The sequence below is a fragment of the Serinus canaria genome, chromosome 9 (genome assembly GCF_022539315.1).
Source record: "Serinus canaria isolate serCan28SL12 chromosome 9, serCan2020, whole genome shotgun sequence".
NCBI classification, from domain to species: domain Eukaryota; kingdom Metazoa; phylum Chordata; class Aves; order Passeriformes; family Fringillidae; genus Serinus; species Serinus canaria.
The window spans coordinates 6,446,667-6,467,229 of record NC_066323.1 but is presented as its reverse complement, the minus strand read 5'-3'; the positions used below and the strand labels follow the sequence as shown (position 1 = coordinate 6,467,229).

General features: G+C 44.1%; 1 protein-coding gene across 9 annotated transcripts in view; it reads right to left on the bottom strand.

Moving 5' to 3' along the window:
- Positions 1-4,564: 4,564 nt before the first annotated feature.
- LOC103815302 (calcium-activated potassium channel subunit beta-2) overlaps positions 4,565-20,563 on the bottom strand; it is a 129,807-nt gene continuing 113,808 nt past the window's right edge. For 6 of the 9 annotated variants that reach the window (XM_018912787.3, XM_018912788.3, XM_050977858.1 and 3 more), the window contains 3 exons: positions 15,745-15,915; positions 13,127-13,322; positions 4,566-6,768 (listed from right to left, as the gene is read on the bottom strand). In XM_018912787.3, coding sequence (XP_018768332.1) covers positions 6,484-6,768; positions 13,127-13,322; positions 15,745-15,915 — 652 coding nt within the window. In that variant the 3' untranslated portion in view covers positions 4,566-6,483. Of the gene's footprint in view, positions 6,769-13,126; positions 13,323-15,744; positions 15,916-20,563 lie in introns of all 9 variants that reach the window. The other 3 variants (XM_009089042.4, XM_050977859.1, XM_050977861.1) reach the window with 2 other exon arrangements.

Sequence of the window (20,563 nt, the reverse complement as noted above, 5' to 3'; positions counted from 1 at the left end):
TGTGTAGGGCTATGTGCTGTGCCCATGAAATGAAAACCTGGATGTTATATCCAAACATGATTTTTCTGCCAGCAGAGAACGAGGCCCCTGCACATCTCCTGCCCTGGGAAACCCATGTGTGTGAGCAGATAATCCTCATTTCCCCTGAGCAAAGCAGAACATCTCATTTACTCATGTTTGCTGTTTGTCTTTCCCTCTCCTTCCTGGTGGCTGTTTAATAGAAACCTTGGATTAGTGGCACTTCACCCACTGAGGGAAAACCTGCTCTGGGACAGATTGCTTGGCCTCTGCTTTGCTCTCAGGTGGGAGATCTTGTCTTGTACTTGGAGGCTGAGGCACAGAAACCCCTGGGAGTGTGGGGTTGGGAGCCAGCACGTGCTGGGGAGGAAAGGGAGCTGCCAGTGATGGAAAATGTGCTGCTGCTGGTACCAATCTGCCTTCCCACTGTCTCTGAGCACTGGGGGAAGTGGTGCCGAGCAAGTGGCAAGCAGTGACAGCCAGACTCCCTCTGTGTGGGGTTTTGCAGCCTCTGCAGTGTTTGCAGCCTCTTGCTGCATTGTTCAGCTGTCTTGCTGTACTAATGGCTTTCAGCTCTTGCCTCTGAGGGGAGTGATTAAGGTGCTGCTGCTTACTCATCAGACTGTGCTTCCTATTTAATTGGTGATGAGTATGACAGACAGCTTAAGTGCACCACGACTGAAATCACAAGTGCCCTCCCTGTGGGAGGGTTTCAAGGTGTTCTTCCTTTCTGCCCCCTGGATTTTGGGGATTGAGCTGCTCAGCAGCCCCAGCAGAGCCTTTGCTTGTGATCAGGAGTTACCTGTGCAGGTGGCTGGGTGTTAAAAAGGGCTTGGTACCTGAACACACAGCAGCACCTGCAGCTGTGCACAAGAATTGCCAAGGTGGGGACTTCAGGAGAGCAGATGAAACCTCCCACCCTCCTCATACTCATTTTCATATGGGGGAATCATTGAACAGTTTGGCTTGGAAGGGACCTTACAGAACATCTAATTCCACCTTCTGTCACAGGAAAGGACATCTTCCATGTGATATATTAGAATACCTATCCTAGGAGGGGTAGAGATTTCACCTGGAGCTGAGTGGGAAGCACCTTTTCAATTCCAGAATATTTTTTTTAGCTGTAAATGGGAAGAAAAAAATCTTCAAAATATTCTGCAGACTAAAAAATCTGGGAAAAAAAAAAATCAGGTTGGGTCAATACAAAGAGTTAGGTGTGATCACTCCAGGTTCACATTTTGCTTTTGCATTTTTTCCAAGTTTCAAAAAAATATTAAAAAGGCATAGTAGAAGCTGTATCTTTATAAAGGAAGCTAGTTTTTGTGTGCAATGAATATCACAGTGTTTCAGCAGTTTCCTAACATTTTTTTCCTGAAACATATGGAAAATGGAGCACACTCCTGGACAAACAAAAAAGCTGTGCTTTTTTGATTTTTTTTTTTTTTTTGCAACCTCTAACAGTGTCTGATCCTTCTGTGCTATACTGAACAAATTTATATGGTTCCCTAAATCTGATCTGCTTGACTGCTTCTGGAGATGCTCCTGACTCTCACCTGCTTTTCTTGAACTTCCAAACAAAACAAACCTTTTCTGTGTGTTTACTGAGCTGGTCCTCCATCTCTGTCCATGTTTTATGAGTCATTTGCTGAGCTCCTGCCTGGAAATAGCCATGTTTCAATAGAGCTTGAAAAGCATTTTAGAATGAGCATCTCTATTACAATAAAATCACTAAGCAATGAAATACACTGAATTCTTACTTAAAGAAATGTAGTTCTGTTAAAAATAAACACCTACCAGCTCCTTCTATGAGAATGGAGAACTAGAAAAAATAGACAGGCTGTATGGAGGGCTCTGCTAAAATTAACACTTTTTTTTCAGTGCTTGGAGAAATTTGATTGATTTAAAAAATCTTGGTGTGAATTCACCAGGCAATATTGCTGATTTTTTTTTTTTTCTTCTTAGATCATATCTGAAAGATGAAGAAGCCCTTTGTGTCAAATGAAGTTTGTTTTACATTTAGCAGCTGCAGGTCAGGGACAAAGTGTGGCTTGTTGGGGGCCCAGCAGATGGCCAAAGGCAGCATCAAGCCCTCCTGGATCACTGGATTTAACCTTTAACACAGAGTATGTCCACCCAAACACCTCCATTCAGTAGCTGTTACACTCTTTGAGGTAGGTGCTGGGCTTTGCTTTTCCATCCTGGTGATCCCTGAGATGAGCATCACCCACACCAGCCTGGCTGGACCCTGGCTGGGCTGTGGTTAATCCCAGTGGTGGATCCTGCACCTCATTGGTGGGAGATAAAAATGAAAGAACCTTGCTGGTCAACCTCACAAAAAGAAAAAAATCCACCTCAAAATATTCAGTGAACTGATCAATTGCTGATTTTTTTTTTAAATTTTTTTTCTTTCACATCAGAGGAGCTTTTATGTTTCTAACTATAACTTTTCAAGATTTCCAACATAAAAAGTTTCCCCCATCCCTAGATTTTAAAATGCTTCTTCAGTTCAAACTGAAAAATGGAAACATTTTATTTTCAAAACACTGAAACAAAATAATTTATGTTTACTCCTGTTTTTCACTCTAACCTGCACAACAAAACCAATTTGCCAAAGTTTGTAATCAATTGTGAGATGTTTGGGAACTCCAAAAACTGTGTGTGGTTTTCCTGGGAGTGCTGGGAAGTGATGAGTGCTCAGTGGAGCAGAAAAGTGAGGGATTTTCCCAAATCTTTGATGGATGATGAGCAGTACAGTGGCTAATGGAGATGGGATGTTCAGAGCCTATGGAAAAATTGTGTTGCTGCAGAGATATTGGAAAACACCCCTGAATTCCTGGAGCTAATTTAATACCAGCATGACTGTATGACAGGGGAAATTAGCTGAAAAATGATAAAGGTGGTATTAAATGGACAAGACCACTCATGACAGAGTTTGTACTGCTGTAAGGTCAAAGGTTTGACTGTCAAATGAGAGCAGGAATCCTCATGGAACAGAATAACACCAGCCAGCTCTTGCTCAGCAACTTCTTCCAGTGACATTAACCCTCACCCAAATCCTAACCCAAACCCTAACCCTTACCCCAACTCTATTTTTCAAACAGAATTAAAAAAATTAATTACCCAAGTTCACTCCTATCCTCTGTATAAAATTGAAAAAAAAAAAAAAAAAACACCAGAAAGTCACAAGGTGGGACTTTATTCCCTTTTTATCCTTCAGGTGGAAAATCACTGCCTGTGTGTCTCCTTTTCTTGTGTTCCTCAGCCCTCTCTCCTTGCTGCACTCACCCAAGCTCACCCTGGAGATGGGGATTCTTCCTCTGGGTACATTCTGTGAGATAAATTGACATCTCCTCAATGAAGAAAACTAAATCAAAATAAACTCTCTGTTGTCCTAGCTGGTGACATTTATAAATCTGCTGCAAGGTGCCAAATTTCAAAGTATTACAGCAAGGATGTTCACACTTCAGCTTCAGATTTAGATCTTCCAGAACAGGAATAAGGCTTGACATACACAATCTAATTAAGAAAATGACAACTAGTAAAAGGCTATGGGAATTTGGTATCTGAAATACTTATGAATGCTTTAAATCATTTTAAATCACACAAGGGTGCTTGTCATAGGCTTCTGATGCCTGCAAATACTGCAAAAGCTTTTTCATATTGCACCTCTCCCTTCCAGGGTTTTGCAGGACAGGTTTGTCCCTGCTGTCCCAAATGCCCAGCTGGGACACCAAGAGTGGAAATGTTTGTGCTGGGAAGAGTCAGAACCAGTGTTAGGAGCAAGGGTTGATTTACCTGGCTGCTGAATTGCATGACATGTTTTTCTCATGCATTTGAGCTGCCTATAGGAACATCAATTCCTTCTGCAAGAGAACACATGATATTAAAATAGAGTAGAGAAAGAAATAGGACAGACTGACATCCCTGCTGAAACACCACCTCTCTTTGGGGCAGCAGGAGTTGTCAAAAAATCCCATTTGCAGTGCTAACACTTCAGTAGGGGGTTAACAGTGCCAGGGATCAGATGGGTAATTCCCTTCAAAATTATTGTTTTACCTCACTCCATCCAATTACTCAAGTTGTTTTGCTATCCCACAGATCTCTCCCTTAATGTCAACAAAATGATTATAGCCTACAACAGCAGCAAGATGTTTCACCCACAGGAGCTCTGGTGAAATGTTTTATGGCACGATAAGTTGAAAGCAGCGTTTGATGTGTAAATGTCAGGAACAATCAGCTTCCCTGCCCCCCAGGGAAAATACACAAACACGGGCACCCAGAATGTCCCAGGGCACCTAAATCATTGTGCAAATGGCCAGCACAAGGGCTGGTGGTGGTGTGGAAAAGCTGTGCAGCATTCCTGCTCTGGGAATTGTGGTTGGCAGCACAGTCCAGCCCCACTGGTGCTGAGGTTCCCAGATCTCCCAGCGCCAGCTCCTGCAATTCCAACCTATTGATCCAAACAGGGTTTTTGCAAATGAACATTTGTGAACTCCTCTTTCCTTGGTGATGGAAGCTACAGAAAGCAGTTTGATGAAACAAGCCAGATCTGAAGGCAGCAGATACTGAAATCTGGAAGATTTAATTGAATATTTTTATTACATATTTTTGGAACCTTCATTATACCCCCACCCTCCAGGAATTTAATTACCTAAGGAAAATTATACTACTGATTACAAGATTGCAGGTTTATTTTCACTGCTGAGAACTTTTTTTTTTTACAGCTCACATTACACTTGCATGACTTGTTTTGTAACATCTTGAAATTTTTAATGCTATGATGAAGAAAGGTACTTATATATATATATAGATGAACTAGGCAGAATACTTGATTTGCAGTCTTTTTGAAGGGAAAAATGTTATTTTCTTGGTTTGAGTAGGCCTGTATGTGGTTTCTTTGAGCTATTGGATAATGAGTTTACAGGATTGCTCCCAGGATGTGCCTTGTGTTTGTCCTTCAGGCTGAGTACAACACGAGGAACTGAGAGTGGTGTCTTTAAAACATAGGATGGAATGTTTTCTATAGGGGAATTAAAATAAATTATGCAGAAATTGTGACTACAGTGTGTATGAAATTAAACTGGCAAGTATACTGTGGTAAATATTTGACAGATAGGACAGCAATTTAGCCAGATTCTCACTTTTTCCAATAAATCATTGCAGCTGGGTCTTGTAAATCACAATTCATGTCAGCCAGCACTGCATGGTGAGTTAAGGTCGGGAGAGATTTCCAAATGTGTTATGATGATTATCTAACAATTCAGTTAATAGAGCCATAGAATTGGATGAGATTTTTGTCATTTCCCATGTCACAGCTACAGAGACCTTTGACTGAAACAACATCATGAATATTGGATAAGATCCTGCAGTGCTGCTCCTCCGTGTTATGATATTATCCAAGGATGAAGGTTACAAATACATGAATTGTACTGTTCATTTTCCAGTGGGTAAAAACAAAGGAAAAAAAAACCCCTAAACAAGTTTCAATACACAACTAGATATAATATAGCTTTTTCTTTATATATATATATATATATCTGTATATATATCAAGTAAAAAAATCTAAAATAGTTGGAAGTAAAAAATGAAAAAATAGCTGATAGTGTTATTTTTTTCTTTACAGTGATATGGTAGCAAATACAAGACAAATGAATAATAAACCTTTACATAAGGAGTTCTGGTCCCACCTCCATCAATAGGGCTCAGACTAGAATACAAAATGGAACAAGGTGTTTTTTGCTTTTTGGCTACAGCTTCTGCAAGTGACAAAACTGATGTTGATAAGACAGAAGAAAATTATAGCACTACACAAAATAAAACTCCAAAGTGTTTTCCAAAAGACCTTACAAACACCATAGGGTACAATTGACTTCTGAACTGAGGGAGCAAACACAAAGCATCACCAAGTCCTACTGAGGCTGAACATACTGTGTGCTTATCCCGACCTGACCTCAAAATACATCCTTTTTGTGCCATCTTACCATTTAAAAAACCCTTATCAATGCTTTTTCCCTTCCCACTCTGCAGCCAGTATTAAAAAAGCCAAAGCCACAAACCCATCCACTGGGCTGAGCCAGGTGTGAGACCTCAATGATGCACAAGTGGTCGGCTGCCCTTTGCCCAGCAGTGAATTTCCCCAGAGTCTTTTACACCAAAAACAGCAACTGACTAAAGCTTGGCCAATGGTCACACTGAGCCCTATCTTGGCTGTAGAAAAGAAAGTACTAATCCCAGCATAAAACAAGATCATCGAGACGGTCAACACAAAACAGGAACGTTTTCAGTCATCTGCATAATAATAACATCATGTTTGCATATAGAACAGCTTTTGCATTATTGCTCTACTTAGAAGAATATAGTAAGGAACTTATACCAGACTTGCACATTACAAACTTAAGGTTCTTTGGTGAAGAATGAGAAAAACAGTATTTTCGCTGCAGTTGAATTTCGGAGAAGTCTCCTTTCCTATCTGCTGATCCTCTGGATTCTCTCGCAGAGCAGGGAAAGGTACTGAGTCAGCTTTACCATGGCCACGATGGCCACCCCCCCGATCATCATGCAGGTGGGCCAGACCAGGGAGTGGAACAGCACGTTGGAGCTGTACAGTTTGGTGAGGATCACGTTCTTCTGCACGCCCTCGGGGTCGTAGAAGCAGGAGAAGCGTTGGTACTTCCTGAAGTTTTCCATCACCACGTTCACCAGAGACATGGATTCCTCGTAGTTCTTCCCGCACTTGGGGATGTAGGAACACTGGGGAGAAACCAGAGGGAGAAAAACATCTCCAGACCTGTTACAGTGTCTGTTTGCAGGTGGCAAGTGGGGAAATCTCCAGATGATTATGCTTTTCACAACAAGAGTGGAATACTATTACCCTAATAATGAATTTATCACAGCAAAACTCAATATTTTGCACATCTACAGAATTTCCCATTGGAGAACCTCTAAGTGCTGTTCAAACATTAATGCTTTAATCTGCACCGTGCCTTGTGAGATAGGTGAATATATTATTATTGCTAATTTACACATGCAAAAATAGAACTGATGAAGTACCTCTTCATCTTAAGTGGCACACATATGCTCGCAGTTAGATGGGTAATTGACTTTCTGTAAATACAAATCTGGTAGTTTAGCTCTCACTTGGCTTGGATCAAAGTGATCACAGTGGGCACAGGAGTTCATTCAGAGGGGGGAGGGATGAGGAGGGACCTTTACACAAATATTCTCATGAGAGTAATGCCTCATCTAGAGACAAATAAGTGGTCTAGGTTTTCCTACTGATAGCCCAGAGGACTTTCATTCAGCCTCTAGCTGAAGGTCAACCTGGTTGCCAGGGTGGCTTTTAGTGATTTTTTTTGCTTTTGACTCCAGCAAAAGTCAAACAGTTCCTTCTCTCTGAAGATGATCCTGGAATTTCAGTTTTAGTCCCAAAGGGAATAAGATTTGGGGGTGGCTCTATCTAGCCCAGTTGCAACCTAGATTTCCAGAGAATACTAAAGGTAAGTTATTTTAAAAACAGCTTTATGGAGTCCATGCACTGCAGATGTTCCATGGGAAAGGTAGGACAGTGGCCCTGGGCTCTGCTGACCACTCCCTGCCAAGAGCTGGTGTGGGCTGTGAGTTGGCAGGCAGACACAAGGACTGAGGCCACATCTGGACAATTTTCAACCTAGAGCAGAAACCCCTCAATTTGCTGATGCTCCTGCTGGTCTGGAAGATGATTGATGGGAGCAGCCCAGGGCCTCTCACTTCCTTCTCTGTTCTATGCACTTACACCCCACCAAATCTGAGTTTTGTACACCTGCACAGGATTTTGGTTAACTGCTTCAGGAGGGGTGGGAATCTGCTGCTTGTCTTCTCATTGGACACATGGGAGGGACCCAGCAGGCTGCTTGTCCTGGTGAGAACCTAAAGTAGCCCCAGATAATTTAATGAGAAAGTGAGATTTGCAAAGGAAAGAAGATGGTTTTGATTAAAATAATGTGACCCATGGGTTTTGATTATTTCTGTTTTAATGTACATACTTTATAAATGTTCTTTTTCGTGACATCCTGTGAATTCTTTTTTTAACATACTGCAACAAATCTCTAGCCCTAATTATGATCAAAGGATTAACCTCATAATAGGATTTGATTGATTCATTGGCAAGTTATTAACACAGAATATGACTTGAAGCATGGCAGAGAGATTGTCTGGCGTTAGCAGACTGGAGCATTAATGGTGGAGCATGGCCACACTGCCATTATGAATATTTCATAGAGCTCTAGAAATTAGAGATGAAAAATACCAGAGCATTAATATCTCATCCATCTTGCTGCTGGTGCGTGTCTGCTCCCTATGGGATAGTCTCTTTGTACTCTGACCAAATTTGTCTTAAATGTCCAAAGTCACGAGCCCTCTGCCAGGGCCCACGAGTCTTTAATAGATCATAATCTACTAAGCAGGGGAAATTTCTCAGTGAAGCATTCCTCATTTTCCCTTAGTAAATTATCTGTTATCACTGTTATAACAGCAGCATTTCCAGTTCAAATGGATTTTTGTTGTGGTTTTTTTTTTTTTGGGGAATTTGGGTTTTGTTCCTTGTCATTTTTTTGCTATTCATTTCTGTTTCTGGAATTCCCATGAAGCATCCTGAATGAGGTGATTCAATGAGAACTTGGCCACTTTTGCAAAACCCCATTGACAGAGAGCAGAAGATATGTAGAAGCCAAAAGGATGCAAGATTCCTGGGCTCTAAGTTTGCAGAAATATCCCAAGAGTGCAGTGAGTCCAAGTACAGTCCAAGTGTTCTCAGAGGGGACCTGAAGCAGAACCTGAGCTGCTCCCTGCCCCACCAGCCACGCTGGGCTGCCCACGATGGAGGGTCTGGGAGCATGGACCTGTGGAGTGCAGCTGTGCAAGGGAAGTTGGTTTATTGTGCCTCTCATCCAAACTCCTTGTGCTGAAGCCATGTCTCTCTCCAGGCTGTGGTCTCCCAGGTGCCCTCCAAGGTATGTGTGCCCTTTGTGTGCTCTCTGCCTCACTCTGCTTCTCCTGAGACCCAGGAAAGAGCTTGGTCTTAGCTCTGATCCTCAGCACAAGGATATTAAATTTTGGGTTTGGGGTGCTCCTGGCCTCCTCCAACATCTCAACTTTCCCAGTGAGATCCCAGGGCTGTATTTTGTAGGTGTTTGGCAAACAAGAAGAAGACTCAATAACAGGATGTATTGATATTTTCTTTGTTTTCCATAGTTTAAATTTTCAATAGTTTTCTGCAGTGCCTGGTAAGGAATTTTATATCCATAACTGTTATGCTATACCTGTGAATGTAGACAATCAAATCTATGCTGTTTTTTGGCACTTCTGCATTGCCAAACATTGGAAATCTGCAAGTTAACAATGTCTGGTGCTCTATCTCAGGTGAAGATTCTGTGATACAGCATGAGAAAGGTGGTTCTTGTGCTCCTTGCAATCTGAGCACAAGAGGGATCTATCAGACAGTTACAAATAGAAGTTGTGAATAATATTTTCATCTCTACTTTCCTGTTTTAAAACATTGGGTAGGTATCCTGCCTGAACTACCTCTGGGCAGATCCAGTCCAGTGTCCTGCTCAGTGCAGAGTTGCTCAGGGACTTTTCCAGTCAGGTTATGAATATCTCCAGGGATGGAGATCACACAACTTCTCCAGGCGAGCTGGAGGCAGTTTCCCTTAAATCAATGAAGATACGCTAAAAAGGCTATTGCCAGAAAACTCCCCAGTTCAGGGGGGCAGTGAGATACACAACTCTCATCCTACTGAAATACACAACTCTCTTCCTATTGAAATACACAACTCTCATCCTATGTCTGTGGCTGGGATTGGTGTCCAAGCTGAGCCTGGAAATTCAGACAGGATGTGCTGTGGCAATCTTTGTGAGAAAGTGGTCAGGATGTCAATTTACACCTCTTTTGGAAAGTGCAACAAGTTTGGAGAAGGATTGCAGGAGGAGTTCTGTATCTGAGCTGGCCTGAATTGATTCCTCCAGATGGAATTTTCCAGTTCCCTACTGGAATCCACAGCTGAACACCTCTGCTTCTCCTCCCTGCACCTGCCAAACTCCTTCCTGGCTTATAAACATCTGAATCTTCAGTGAGAAACCCTGAGAATCCACATAATTTCTGAGTCCCAGGCAGTCACAGCTGATTTGGTGATTAAATCCTTCTTGTTATCTCACTAAGGGAGAACTGATATAAATCAGCAGCAGCTCCAATGACATGAAAAGAGCCAAAATTACATAATATGAGATCAAAATGGGGCCTCTCTAATTGCTTTAACTACCACAGCCCTTCCTCACGGTGACAGCCTGGCTCTGTGGCTGATTTACCTCTTGCAGAGGCTGTTAGAGCCTTTGGCAGCTGAGGAAGGAAAGTGTGGCCATAGAAGCATTTAAGCTGTTTTGCCTGTAGTATTGACAAGGGCTGGGCTTGTCCTAAAGGCTAGAGATAAAGTAGGCACAGCAAGAGCAATGAAAAGCCAGAAAAAATCTTATGTGCTTTTCTTGGAAAGACTCGAGCAGCTTGACAGATATCCACTGACTTCCCACTGATTCCCACCAGAGACTGGCAGCAGCATGCTGCAGATCTCAGTGTAAATTGTACCTACTCCTTACTCCACCTCCTGAGCTGACAGCCAGGTTAGACAGCAGTTCTCCTGGATAAAGCATTATTTAGACTCCAAGTGGATTTTGCCCTGTCCGTGCTGGCTGGTGGGGAGAAGAGAGAGGCAGGCTCCAGATGCTGCTCTGTCCCTGTGTGTGGGTGCTCAGCAAAGCAGAGAGGTTGGTGGAGGGGTGTCACCTTGTGAAAGTCACTGGTGTTGGTCTTGGAGTGTCAGGGCTGTGCTCTGTGTTGTCCCCAGTAATGTCAGAGCTCAGTGAGCCAGGCACGGGGTTATTTTTTATTTGGCAAAGGTGAGGACAGGGAACATAAATGAGTAAATGGATGGAGAGAGACAGGTTAGCACCCAGCTGGAGCATCACCCAGCACTGCTCAGGACTGCATTCCTGCTCCATGGGGATGCTCTCTGGCCAGGGAAGAGGGAAATCACATCTGGAATGCTGAGGCAGGTTGTGCTGATCTGAAGACAGGTATTTTACAGACATTGCAAACTTCCACTCAAAACTGCTTTTGTATTCAGGTCACATAGCCAGCAGCATGTCAGGAAAACCTAGGAATCCTCCTGAGAGCAGAGCTTAACCTGTAAAACAACCTTGGGCTGGAGAAGTATTAACTGTGCCTACACTAAATTAAGAGGAGGTGGCATCTGGGAGAATTTCAAAGTCCATTTCGGCAAGCAAAAATGATCAATAAAAGAATGTGGAGATTTATGCTGAATCTCTCAATTTATTTAAACCAGTGGAGCATAGAGATTTATCTGATCTCTTTTAATCAAATTGAGGTGTGAACATCACGGTTTTGTTTTGCGCCTGCAGGAAGTGAGGTCTGTCCTGCCTCAGGCTTCACAGACAGTGAGTGCCTCTTCCTGAACTGATACCAGAGTGGAGGGGAAAATGGGAGAACTCTTCTCCATTTCACACTTCAGAGCCAGAGGACTCCATCTCTCAGCCACGAGGGTTAATTATCCAGCAGAATAAGCAGCCTAGTGCAACCATGCCACACTTTGACTAATTTTAATATCACTTCATCTTAATATGCAGGATTAATTTGTTCTACTGAACAGCTGCCATAAATAGAAACACAACAGGTTACTTTGTCAGCAGCCTGATCTGGGGCTCTGTTGTTCTGGGGTCTGCTTTGCCAAGTTTGGGGTTCAGTGACCTTGGAGAACCAAGAAGTTAAAGAAAATCTGGCACCTGTAAGTCTAATGACTCCACTGTGTCCCAGCTCCCTCCAGTTTGTACTCTCAGGGAAACAGGAGTTGTCAATATGAAGAAAGGAAGGTGGGGAGAGGGACATTTCCCTGTTCCCATCTCTCGTTGCCCTGTGGAAGGTGGGGAGTGATGCACAGCCCGTGTCAGGCACACAGCTGTGCTGCTGCTACCTCCCTTCAGCCTCCAGACAGGAGCTCTCTCCGTCCCACCTGCATGGGGCTCTGCTGGAGTTTGTACTTGCAGAAGCAGAGACAGGAATTCTTCAGGCTTGCTCAAAATAATTCCATTGGTTCAACATCTGGAATCAGAGCAGTTGTGCTGTGAAGATGGGGTGACTCCTTATCTTATTCACACCCCAAAGCCAGGCCCTTTGTGTTTATGCTGCTGCTTTTGCCTTGGCACTCCCCACTCAGCAAGCTCTCAGGGTCTTTGCAGGGTGAGTGCAGTGTCTGGAGCCCAGCAGCACAGCTGAGCTCAGGGCAGCTTCTCAGGCTCAGGGTTTGTCACCAGAGATGGAGATGGGCTCTCCTCTCTCCCCACCACCTTGCCTGCCCTGCAGAAATGGTGCCACTTCCATTCTCACTGCCACATAGATCTCCCTGCACATTTCTAGGGGTGTTCACTGTCATGGGAGCCATTCCTGGGTGGGAAGTGACTTGTCCACAGCTCCATGAGAATGTCAAGGTGACACGTGCTCAGTGATCCCCTGATCCTGTAAAGCTCTTGAAAAGGGTGAGGGAGGCTCCAGCCCTTGGGACAGTAGCCCTGGAATGGATGGAGGCAGAAAGCTGCCCCTCTCTGTAGTGAGATACAGTGTGGGTAAATGAAGGTGGTGTAATCTTATCCCCCAATGAGTTGCAGCTGGACCAATTACTAAAGATTAGAAGCAGGTGTGATCTTAATAGGCCACACCTGTAGGCAATAAGGACAAGGGGTATAAAAGAGTGGATTGGTAAGATCTGGAGTCAGATGGCTGCTGCAAGGACTGGGAACCGTCAGTGCTTAGAGGAGCTGCCTGTGAGAAACATTGAGGAGGTAAGGAGCTCTGGTGATATGAAATCCTTGCACTACAATGATGTTAAAACTTGTGATCTCTAAGACAGCACCTCTCCAGACAGGTTTGTGCACTGATTTCTGCTTTCTCTGCTCTGTGAAACAGGAGCTGGGAGCCTTATATTTCTTTAAAATGAGGAATGGATGTAATGAGATGAGAAGCCCTCCAGAAACCCATTTAGGAACAAATTTTATTCTGTGCTCCTACCTCAGAATTAATTTTCATTGTTTCCTCGGTGTGGTAGAGTAGAAGCTTCTGTCCAGAAGAGGTGAGATTAACATACACCTGCAGGCAGGGGTACTGAGAGATTTTCCAGCACTCTGGGCCGCAGTTAAATGAGCAGTTAAAGGTTTCTGTGATGGATGCATTGAGAAGTGAGCACTGAGTCTCTTCTGTCCAGACACTAAGCAAGGAAAAAAAGAGACATTAGAGCATGGTAAGAATAGGCAAATAAGCACTAAAGCCATCTCAGGATTCCCACCAGAGATATACTGGGGGGCATCTTGCAGGAGAGGCTAGGTGCTGCAGCAGAGCCTGGGCTGGCTCATGTCACACATCACAGACTGTTCAGCCTTTGGGCACAAAATTACCCAAAATCAATTACAAAATTACCCTATTCACTTATGCCTGTGTACAAATGGAAAGTGAACTGGAACTTTGATGGTGGAAAAGGTGTATTTGAAAGGGTGTCAGCAGAGAGAGAGGAAAGCTGAGCAGCCTGTGCTGGGGAGAGCACCACACACAAGGTGCTGCATGGCAGGACACCCTGAGCTAACCCTTGAGGGTTAACTCAAAGTCCAGGCCAATTTAAGGTGAAGGTTGAGAGGACAATTTTGATTTAGCAGGGTGTGGAATCTCATGTACATGAAGATAAAGGAACTCTTGAGTGGTACCTCCTGCAGCTCTACCTAGGGGAAAGCTTTTCCTAGTGGCAGCTTGTTGGGTTTTCTCTGAGTTAAGTCAGTGGCTGTAACTTTTCTGGAGGATTTAATCTCATCTCCAATCCACCAGAGGCTAAAAGTGGAATGATGGAGCCTGGCTGTGCACTAGCAATGTTCACTGGCATGTGTTTAAAAATCTGCAGCTGTGTTTTCCTTGGGGAAAGGGCACACTGAGGGCTCTGCAAAAAGCCCTTGGTGGGCTGGGGGAAGGTTTCACCCAGGGCTCCCCTTTAATGGTGCTCACCCCTAAGGTGGCTGTCTTGCCCTGCCATGAAGGGGATGAGGGTCTGCTTGCCCCTCAGAAAAACTATGAGTAAGTGATAGCAAAGATTTCTGACTTATTCTGTTGCTGTTTTACTTAAGTAGTAATTCTGCTTGTATATTCAGTGTTACATTTATATTAAATTATGCTATGTTTTCTGGGGGGAAATTGAATGAAAGGATATTTTTCACCCTTCCAGGCAGTATTTGTTGGAGGGGTATTGCTGTAAAGGAGAATAACCCCTGAGAAAAATCTGTCTGTGTGGAAAAAAGTGACAGCAAAGGCTCCTGGGCTGTCTTCTCCTCACTTTCACCTTTCTGGCTGCTGTTTTATTCATGCAGGGGGGTAATAGTAACACCTACCTACCACAGACTTGTGAAGATGGAATAGTTGATACTTTGGAGGTGCTTTGATATCATCTGGCAAATTTTTTTCACACATCATATAATATAAATCAACTTTTTCCACGTGAGCAATTTTGACCTTAGCAGCCTCTGCAATTGACCCTGGTACTGCTGAAAGATCTGGGACAGCAATTTGGAATAGCAAATGCTCTTGGATACTTAACAGGTCTTGATCTCAGTTTTCAAAATCAGAATTTTGCCTCGATTTAAAAAGGGACAAAGGATTTTATCACATGAATAAGATGCTTGCAAATCAGAACAGCTCATCCTCATCTGGATTCCTTATCACTGCAGGGTCAAGAGGGAATATTCTCATGTAGGTGCACCAGTATAACTGGGGATGCTCACACCAGTTAGCTCTAGGCACTTCTTGCATGTGCCTACAGAAGAAGCCTGGTGTGTTTAACCCAGGGTGTTCCAGGTATGTGCCCCTGCCTTAGCGTGGCTTGGGGCATGGCAGATAATATTCTGAGCTCCACTTACATATTTTTCATTCTCTTAACTCCACCAATCAGGGCAGGAAAAAACCCATCACTGACAGTCTTACTGCAGTCTGTGCTGGATTTTAAAGAGGGCTGATGCTTGAAAACTGATTATCAATGTTGTTAATGAATCACAGGCCCAGCTCTCTGCTTGGTGGCAGAGGAGGAAGCCTGAGACAGCCTCAGAAAAATTAAGTGCAATGCAGGAATGATGGAAGATGGTCTTTTGCTTTCAGCAAATTGCTATCTTTCATGAGGATTTCACTTGTTCAAATGAAAGTAATAACCAACATGGAAAACTACATGCTGCAAAGAGCTTGATTTCTTTCCCAAATTAATTCTCCATCTTTCATTTGGAAGTGTACTGTTTCTCAGGGCTGCAAAATATTTTTTACTCTTTTGTCCTGAGTCTGGGCTCTGCAGAAACAGCCCTTGAGCAGCTCATTTTGTTCAGCAGACTGCAGGCCAGCTGATATGGATATTGTGCTGGTGTTAAACTGTGCCAAGTGGATTGAGATTTTGTCAAGCAGGGATCTAATTCTTTCCTCACTTTATGCCAGCATTGCTTAAATTGCTTTCACTGTGGCTGTGCCTAATTTATACTGGGGCAAGGAAGTGCAGAGTTTGTTTGACCAGATGAACAAATATAAACCTTTAATAAAAAGAGCCAAAAGAGCAAGCCCCATGCAGGCAGCTGGAGCAGGGGGTGTGAGGGCAGGGGGAGCCATGGAGTTACCTTTGCATGTAGGAGCGCAGCAGGGTGATTCCCAGCAGGAAGTACATCATGATAGAGCACACCATCATGGCCAGCCCCAGCAGGATGGCACGGTCCTCTCCAGCTTTCAGGGCTGTCACTGTTTTCCTTTTGTCCAGTAGGTCGTGATCCCTGATTTTTTGGTAAATATTTCTGAGGTTGAAAATAATACATTTTTATGTGAAGTTCATGTTTAATCATCAATGCAGCTTCTACAGGGTGGGCAGTTCCACCTCCATACCCATCTCATGGGAGAGAAAGGCTTAAAGGTCCTCTGGTGTCCTTTTCCAACAGATTTCACTCTGACCTGGTGCAAACTTATTCATCTCCAAAATAAATTACAGCCATTTCTGAAAAGGTGAAAACCCCTTACAGCAAATACAAATATTAGACACTTGTGCCAGCTCAGGAAATGCTTCTTTGGAACAACCTCTTTGGCTCAGTAGAATTATCCCAGAAGTGCATTTGACTTGCCAGTGCCATCTTGGGCCACAGAAGATATCCAGGTGTATGAGGTGTCTTTTCTCCAGCTGAGTAGGGTAACAAGTCTTATGTTACCACATGTAGGAAATAGCCTGAAGAAAACCATCATTAATATTATCTGAAAGGACCAGGCACTCTTTTAGTTCCTACAGGCTATTGGTTTGGGCAATTTTCCATCCTGAGTGTGACTCAAAGCTTGTGAAACACTATGGGGATTTTGCAATTGATTTTTGTGGGTTTTTTTTGATTGGGAGCTTATTTACTTTATTCATAAAACAGCTTTTTGGAAGCCCAGTTACTCATTACAGTGAAAGCCCTCACAGAGAATTATCCACCAGAGCTATTTGTTCTGGGATTAAAAAAAAAAAAAAGAGAAAGAAAAAGAAGATACAACAAACCATTCCCCCTTCAGCAGAGAGTCCTTTGCATTTTCTAACCATAAGTCCTTCTTTCATCTCCGAGCCTTTGATGATTCAATGGGTCATGAGGACACAATGGTGGAGAAGGAAATACTTGAGTACATTTCAAACACACTCAAACTTTGTGGGTTTAAAATGTACTTACAGACCTGAGGCTGGTCAAAATCTCCTGTGCTTTCTGTTATGGTTCTTTTGAATCATCCAGGCAGCACCCGAAGGATGTGAACCGCACACCTCTGAGCCCTGGCACCACCATAACATGGACACAGTAGTACAGGTGGGAGGAGTTCCTCTTCCACTGTCTGAAAAATGGCAGGTGAGCAACATCAACGTCACTTTGGCCTCTAGCAAACCCACCACTCGTTTCAGCTGAAGCCACCAAGTTTCACTCACCCGTGGGGAAAAAAAAAATAAAAATCACTGAGTCAGGTCAAGCAGAGAACTTATGTTGGCTATTAAGGATAAAGAGAGATAAGACAGATGTGAGATCATACGTCAACACAGTAGAAGCAACAGCAAAAAATATGTTTAATCATAGACTCCCTGAGACTGGAAGTGAATTTCTATTTAGGTGATGAGTCATAGCCAGGAAAAGCACATATGGTGTGGGGTTTTAGAGCAAAAATGTTGCTTAGACAGTACTGCAGTCAACAGTCTCCTGTACCTAAGAACCCTTGAGGTTTCTTTATCAAACTGCAGTTTACATCTTTAGGTGTCCATGGTTTCTCTTCAAAACCATCCTTTAGAGGTTGTCAGTGTTTTCCTTTTTGGAAATGAAATGGTAATTCTGCCTGTCAAGGTTTCCTCTGCTGTTCAGGAAAAGAAATATATTGTAAACTGGCAGATGCAGTTGCCTTCAAAGAAGTAATGTAGAGTAACACTCTAATGTTACTTTTCTATTATTATTTATCAAACTGTATTTAACTGCTGCCATTAGGACTTGCATTGCTCCCAAATGGAAGCAGGCAGGAAGGCAGAGATTGTCATGCAGTTCCAGGACATTAAACCATCACACAGCATAACTTATGTCAACATGTAGGCATAAAACTGGCCCAGTGCAATCACTCACTAATGCCACTGGACATAAAAGGGATACAAATGGACAATTTGGAAACAAATAACTGATTGAGATTGGTTACAAGTGCTTCCCATGTGGCCTTTAGCCAATGAACACAACATCAGAGGTGATAAAAGGAGGGACTGAAGGTGTGTAGTGAAAATGAGCTACCTGGCAAAGGTGCCCTGCCAGGTGCATCCTCCAAGCTCACCTACCTACCATAGGAAATAAAACTAAAAAAAGCTCTGCTTCAGAGGTCAGGCTTGGAGCACAGCTTCCATTGCTCTTTGGAAATATTTGTTATTCAAAGCCCTGAACAGCAAAGTGATAGCCTGGTGCACCTCACTGAGGGCTTGTCCCCCTGAATCCCTGCCAGGAGTCAGCTTGGTGACCCTGCTGGGGTGGGTGGTGGTGTGGCACGTGCCAGCCCATGGCAGCAGTCCTGCCACAGCCCAGGAGACAGCTCTGAGCAGCCCTCCCTCCTCCTCCTCATGCTTGTGCCTGCACTGGGGAGGTGCCTGTTCCCTTTGTGTGATACTGGGAACATCTGCTGCTCCAAAACTTCACATTTTTGTGCCTGAGAGCCCTGGCTGGGGGAGCACAATATGTTTTGCCCATAATTTGGCTCAGGCAGAGCAGTCTCAGCACTGCCCTCACCGGGGCAGCAGCAGTGCCTGCCCATGAGTGTGCAGCTGTGGGAGGGTGGGCTCATTACCTGTGAACTTCTGGCACAGCTCAGGGGCCTCCCTCTGCTCGGGCAGCTGCAGTAATGCCCTGCTCAGCTGGCTGCTTTTGGATCCCAGAGCTGCAGAGGCACAGCCAGCTGCCTGCTGGGCTGTGTTTCATACAGGTCGCTGTGTCCCAGGCACTGCTCACCAAGTGACTCCCTCTAATCCCAGTGGTTCCCTGGGATAACTCCCCATCTGCCATCCAGGGGGGCTGCTGGTGTTCAAAGAGGCCCCAGCTGTCAGAACATGGGGTCTCCCTGACCTCTGCAAAGGCATTTAATAGGAAGCAAACCCCCAAGGACGAAAGGTCTTTGTGCCCTTGATCATTTCCAAACTGAAGTTCTCCCCTGCTAAATTTCTCTGTCCTTTCTGCCAGGTTGCTCTGAGGATACAGACTGCCTGCTCTCCCCAGGCTCAGATGCCAGAGGGGAGATCTCAGCCATGGCTGTGCCTGCTGGGGACAGGCAGAGATTTCCCTCTCCACGTCCCTGCACAGCAGCAGTGCAGGGATCCCTCTCAATGTGGTCAGCAGATCCTTCTGTACCTCCTGCTCCAGAATAAGCACTACTGAGAGCTCTGTAAAGAGTGACAAGTGTCCTCATGAGAAAGCTAGAATAGCCAGGCACCTGCAATTATTTATTTATTTCAAAAAAGCACAGATTACCTACCTTCAAAGCCCTCCCCTTGCAGAGGGACCATGGTGTGACACTGAGGGAGACATTGCCTCCTCTGGCACCACACAGCTGTGGGGCTTGTCAGACAGGGATGCCTGCCTGAATAATTCAGAATGACTTTGAGTTCACATTCCCTTCTCTGATATCACTGTTGTTATGCAGATGTCATTCAAATTACCTGATGGTGAGGTGGTTACTGATATCAGAAATCCTTGAATGCAATGGTCAGAAACTACTCCTGTGTCTTACCTGCAGAATTCCCTGTGTTCAGGGATTTTTCTGCTCAGAAGCCACCTTGTTTACATTTTTATTTACAGGTATATTTGACTGAACCAGGTTTTGCTAGTAGACCTATGGCAACATGAAATCTCTCTGGAGCCCTCAGAACAGACTCAGTGATGTTTGTAGGTAGATCCCTTAGATATTAACAGATTTGTTCACTCAATTCCTTCCCTCTTTGTCACCAGGATGGACGAAAGTGAACCAAACCAAGCCAGTGCTTTGTTTTTCCAATGGATGCAATGGTGTGGTGAAGCTCTTAGACAGCTGAGAAAGAAGGAGGGCTTGACTAGTTTTCCAAAGCATAAAATGTGGCAGCTGGGGAATCATCAATGGCTAAAACAGCAATGAAATACAGATATTCTGGTGCTGATCCTGCAAAAAGAGATGTCTCAGAGATACTTGATTCCTTTAGAGCATGTGGCTTATTGCAGCACAGTTAATATTATGGTGCCACCCCTCAAAATTCTGTGGTTGTAGCACATGTTGGGTGACAAGTTTGCTGATCCATATGAAAATCTTCCTGCCTGAAGTTTAAAGAACAAAATTCTTGGGAAAGGGTCATTTAAGGTGAATTATTTCTCTGAAAGGCACCACCTGTTTGATATAATGATGGCACTGGTGGCTTTACATGTGTTAAAATCGCTGCCAGACACTGGAGGATGAGTTTCTCCCACTGACAGCACTTGCTCTGTATTCACACCTCTCCTCTGCAGTCCTCAGGCTGCCATCAGCACTCTCTCATTTCCATCTTCTTTTCCTCCCTTTCCCTCCTGCATTTTATTAATCACTCACTAAGCACAAAGAAATCCTTCTGTAGAGCTCTAGAGAACCTCTTGGGAAATAAACCCACCCAAAGGCTTGAGAAGACACCTGCCTTTACCATGGCTGGTGTGCAGGCACAGAGATACTGCTCCCTATTCCCTGTTTCTGCAGGCAGGCAGGGATCAGCTCTGCCTGGACTTGTCCTGACCAGACTCTGGTGAGCCCTCAGCCCAAGGTAAGAAGCCTAGCTTCAGGGCATGGTGAGAGTCCAAGGCTGTGCTAATCAGGGGCTTCCAGCCAGCCCAAAGTGTGGGCAGGTATCTCCTCCCAGTGTCTACCCCTGGACCATGACAGTGTTCTAATGCAGAAGGACATTAGCCTGGGGAAAATTCAATT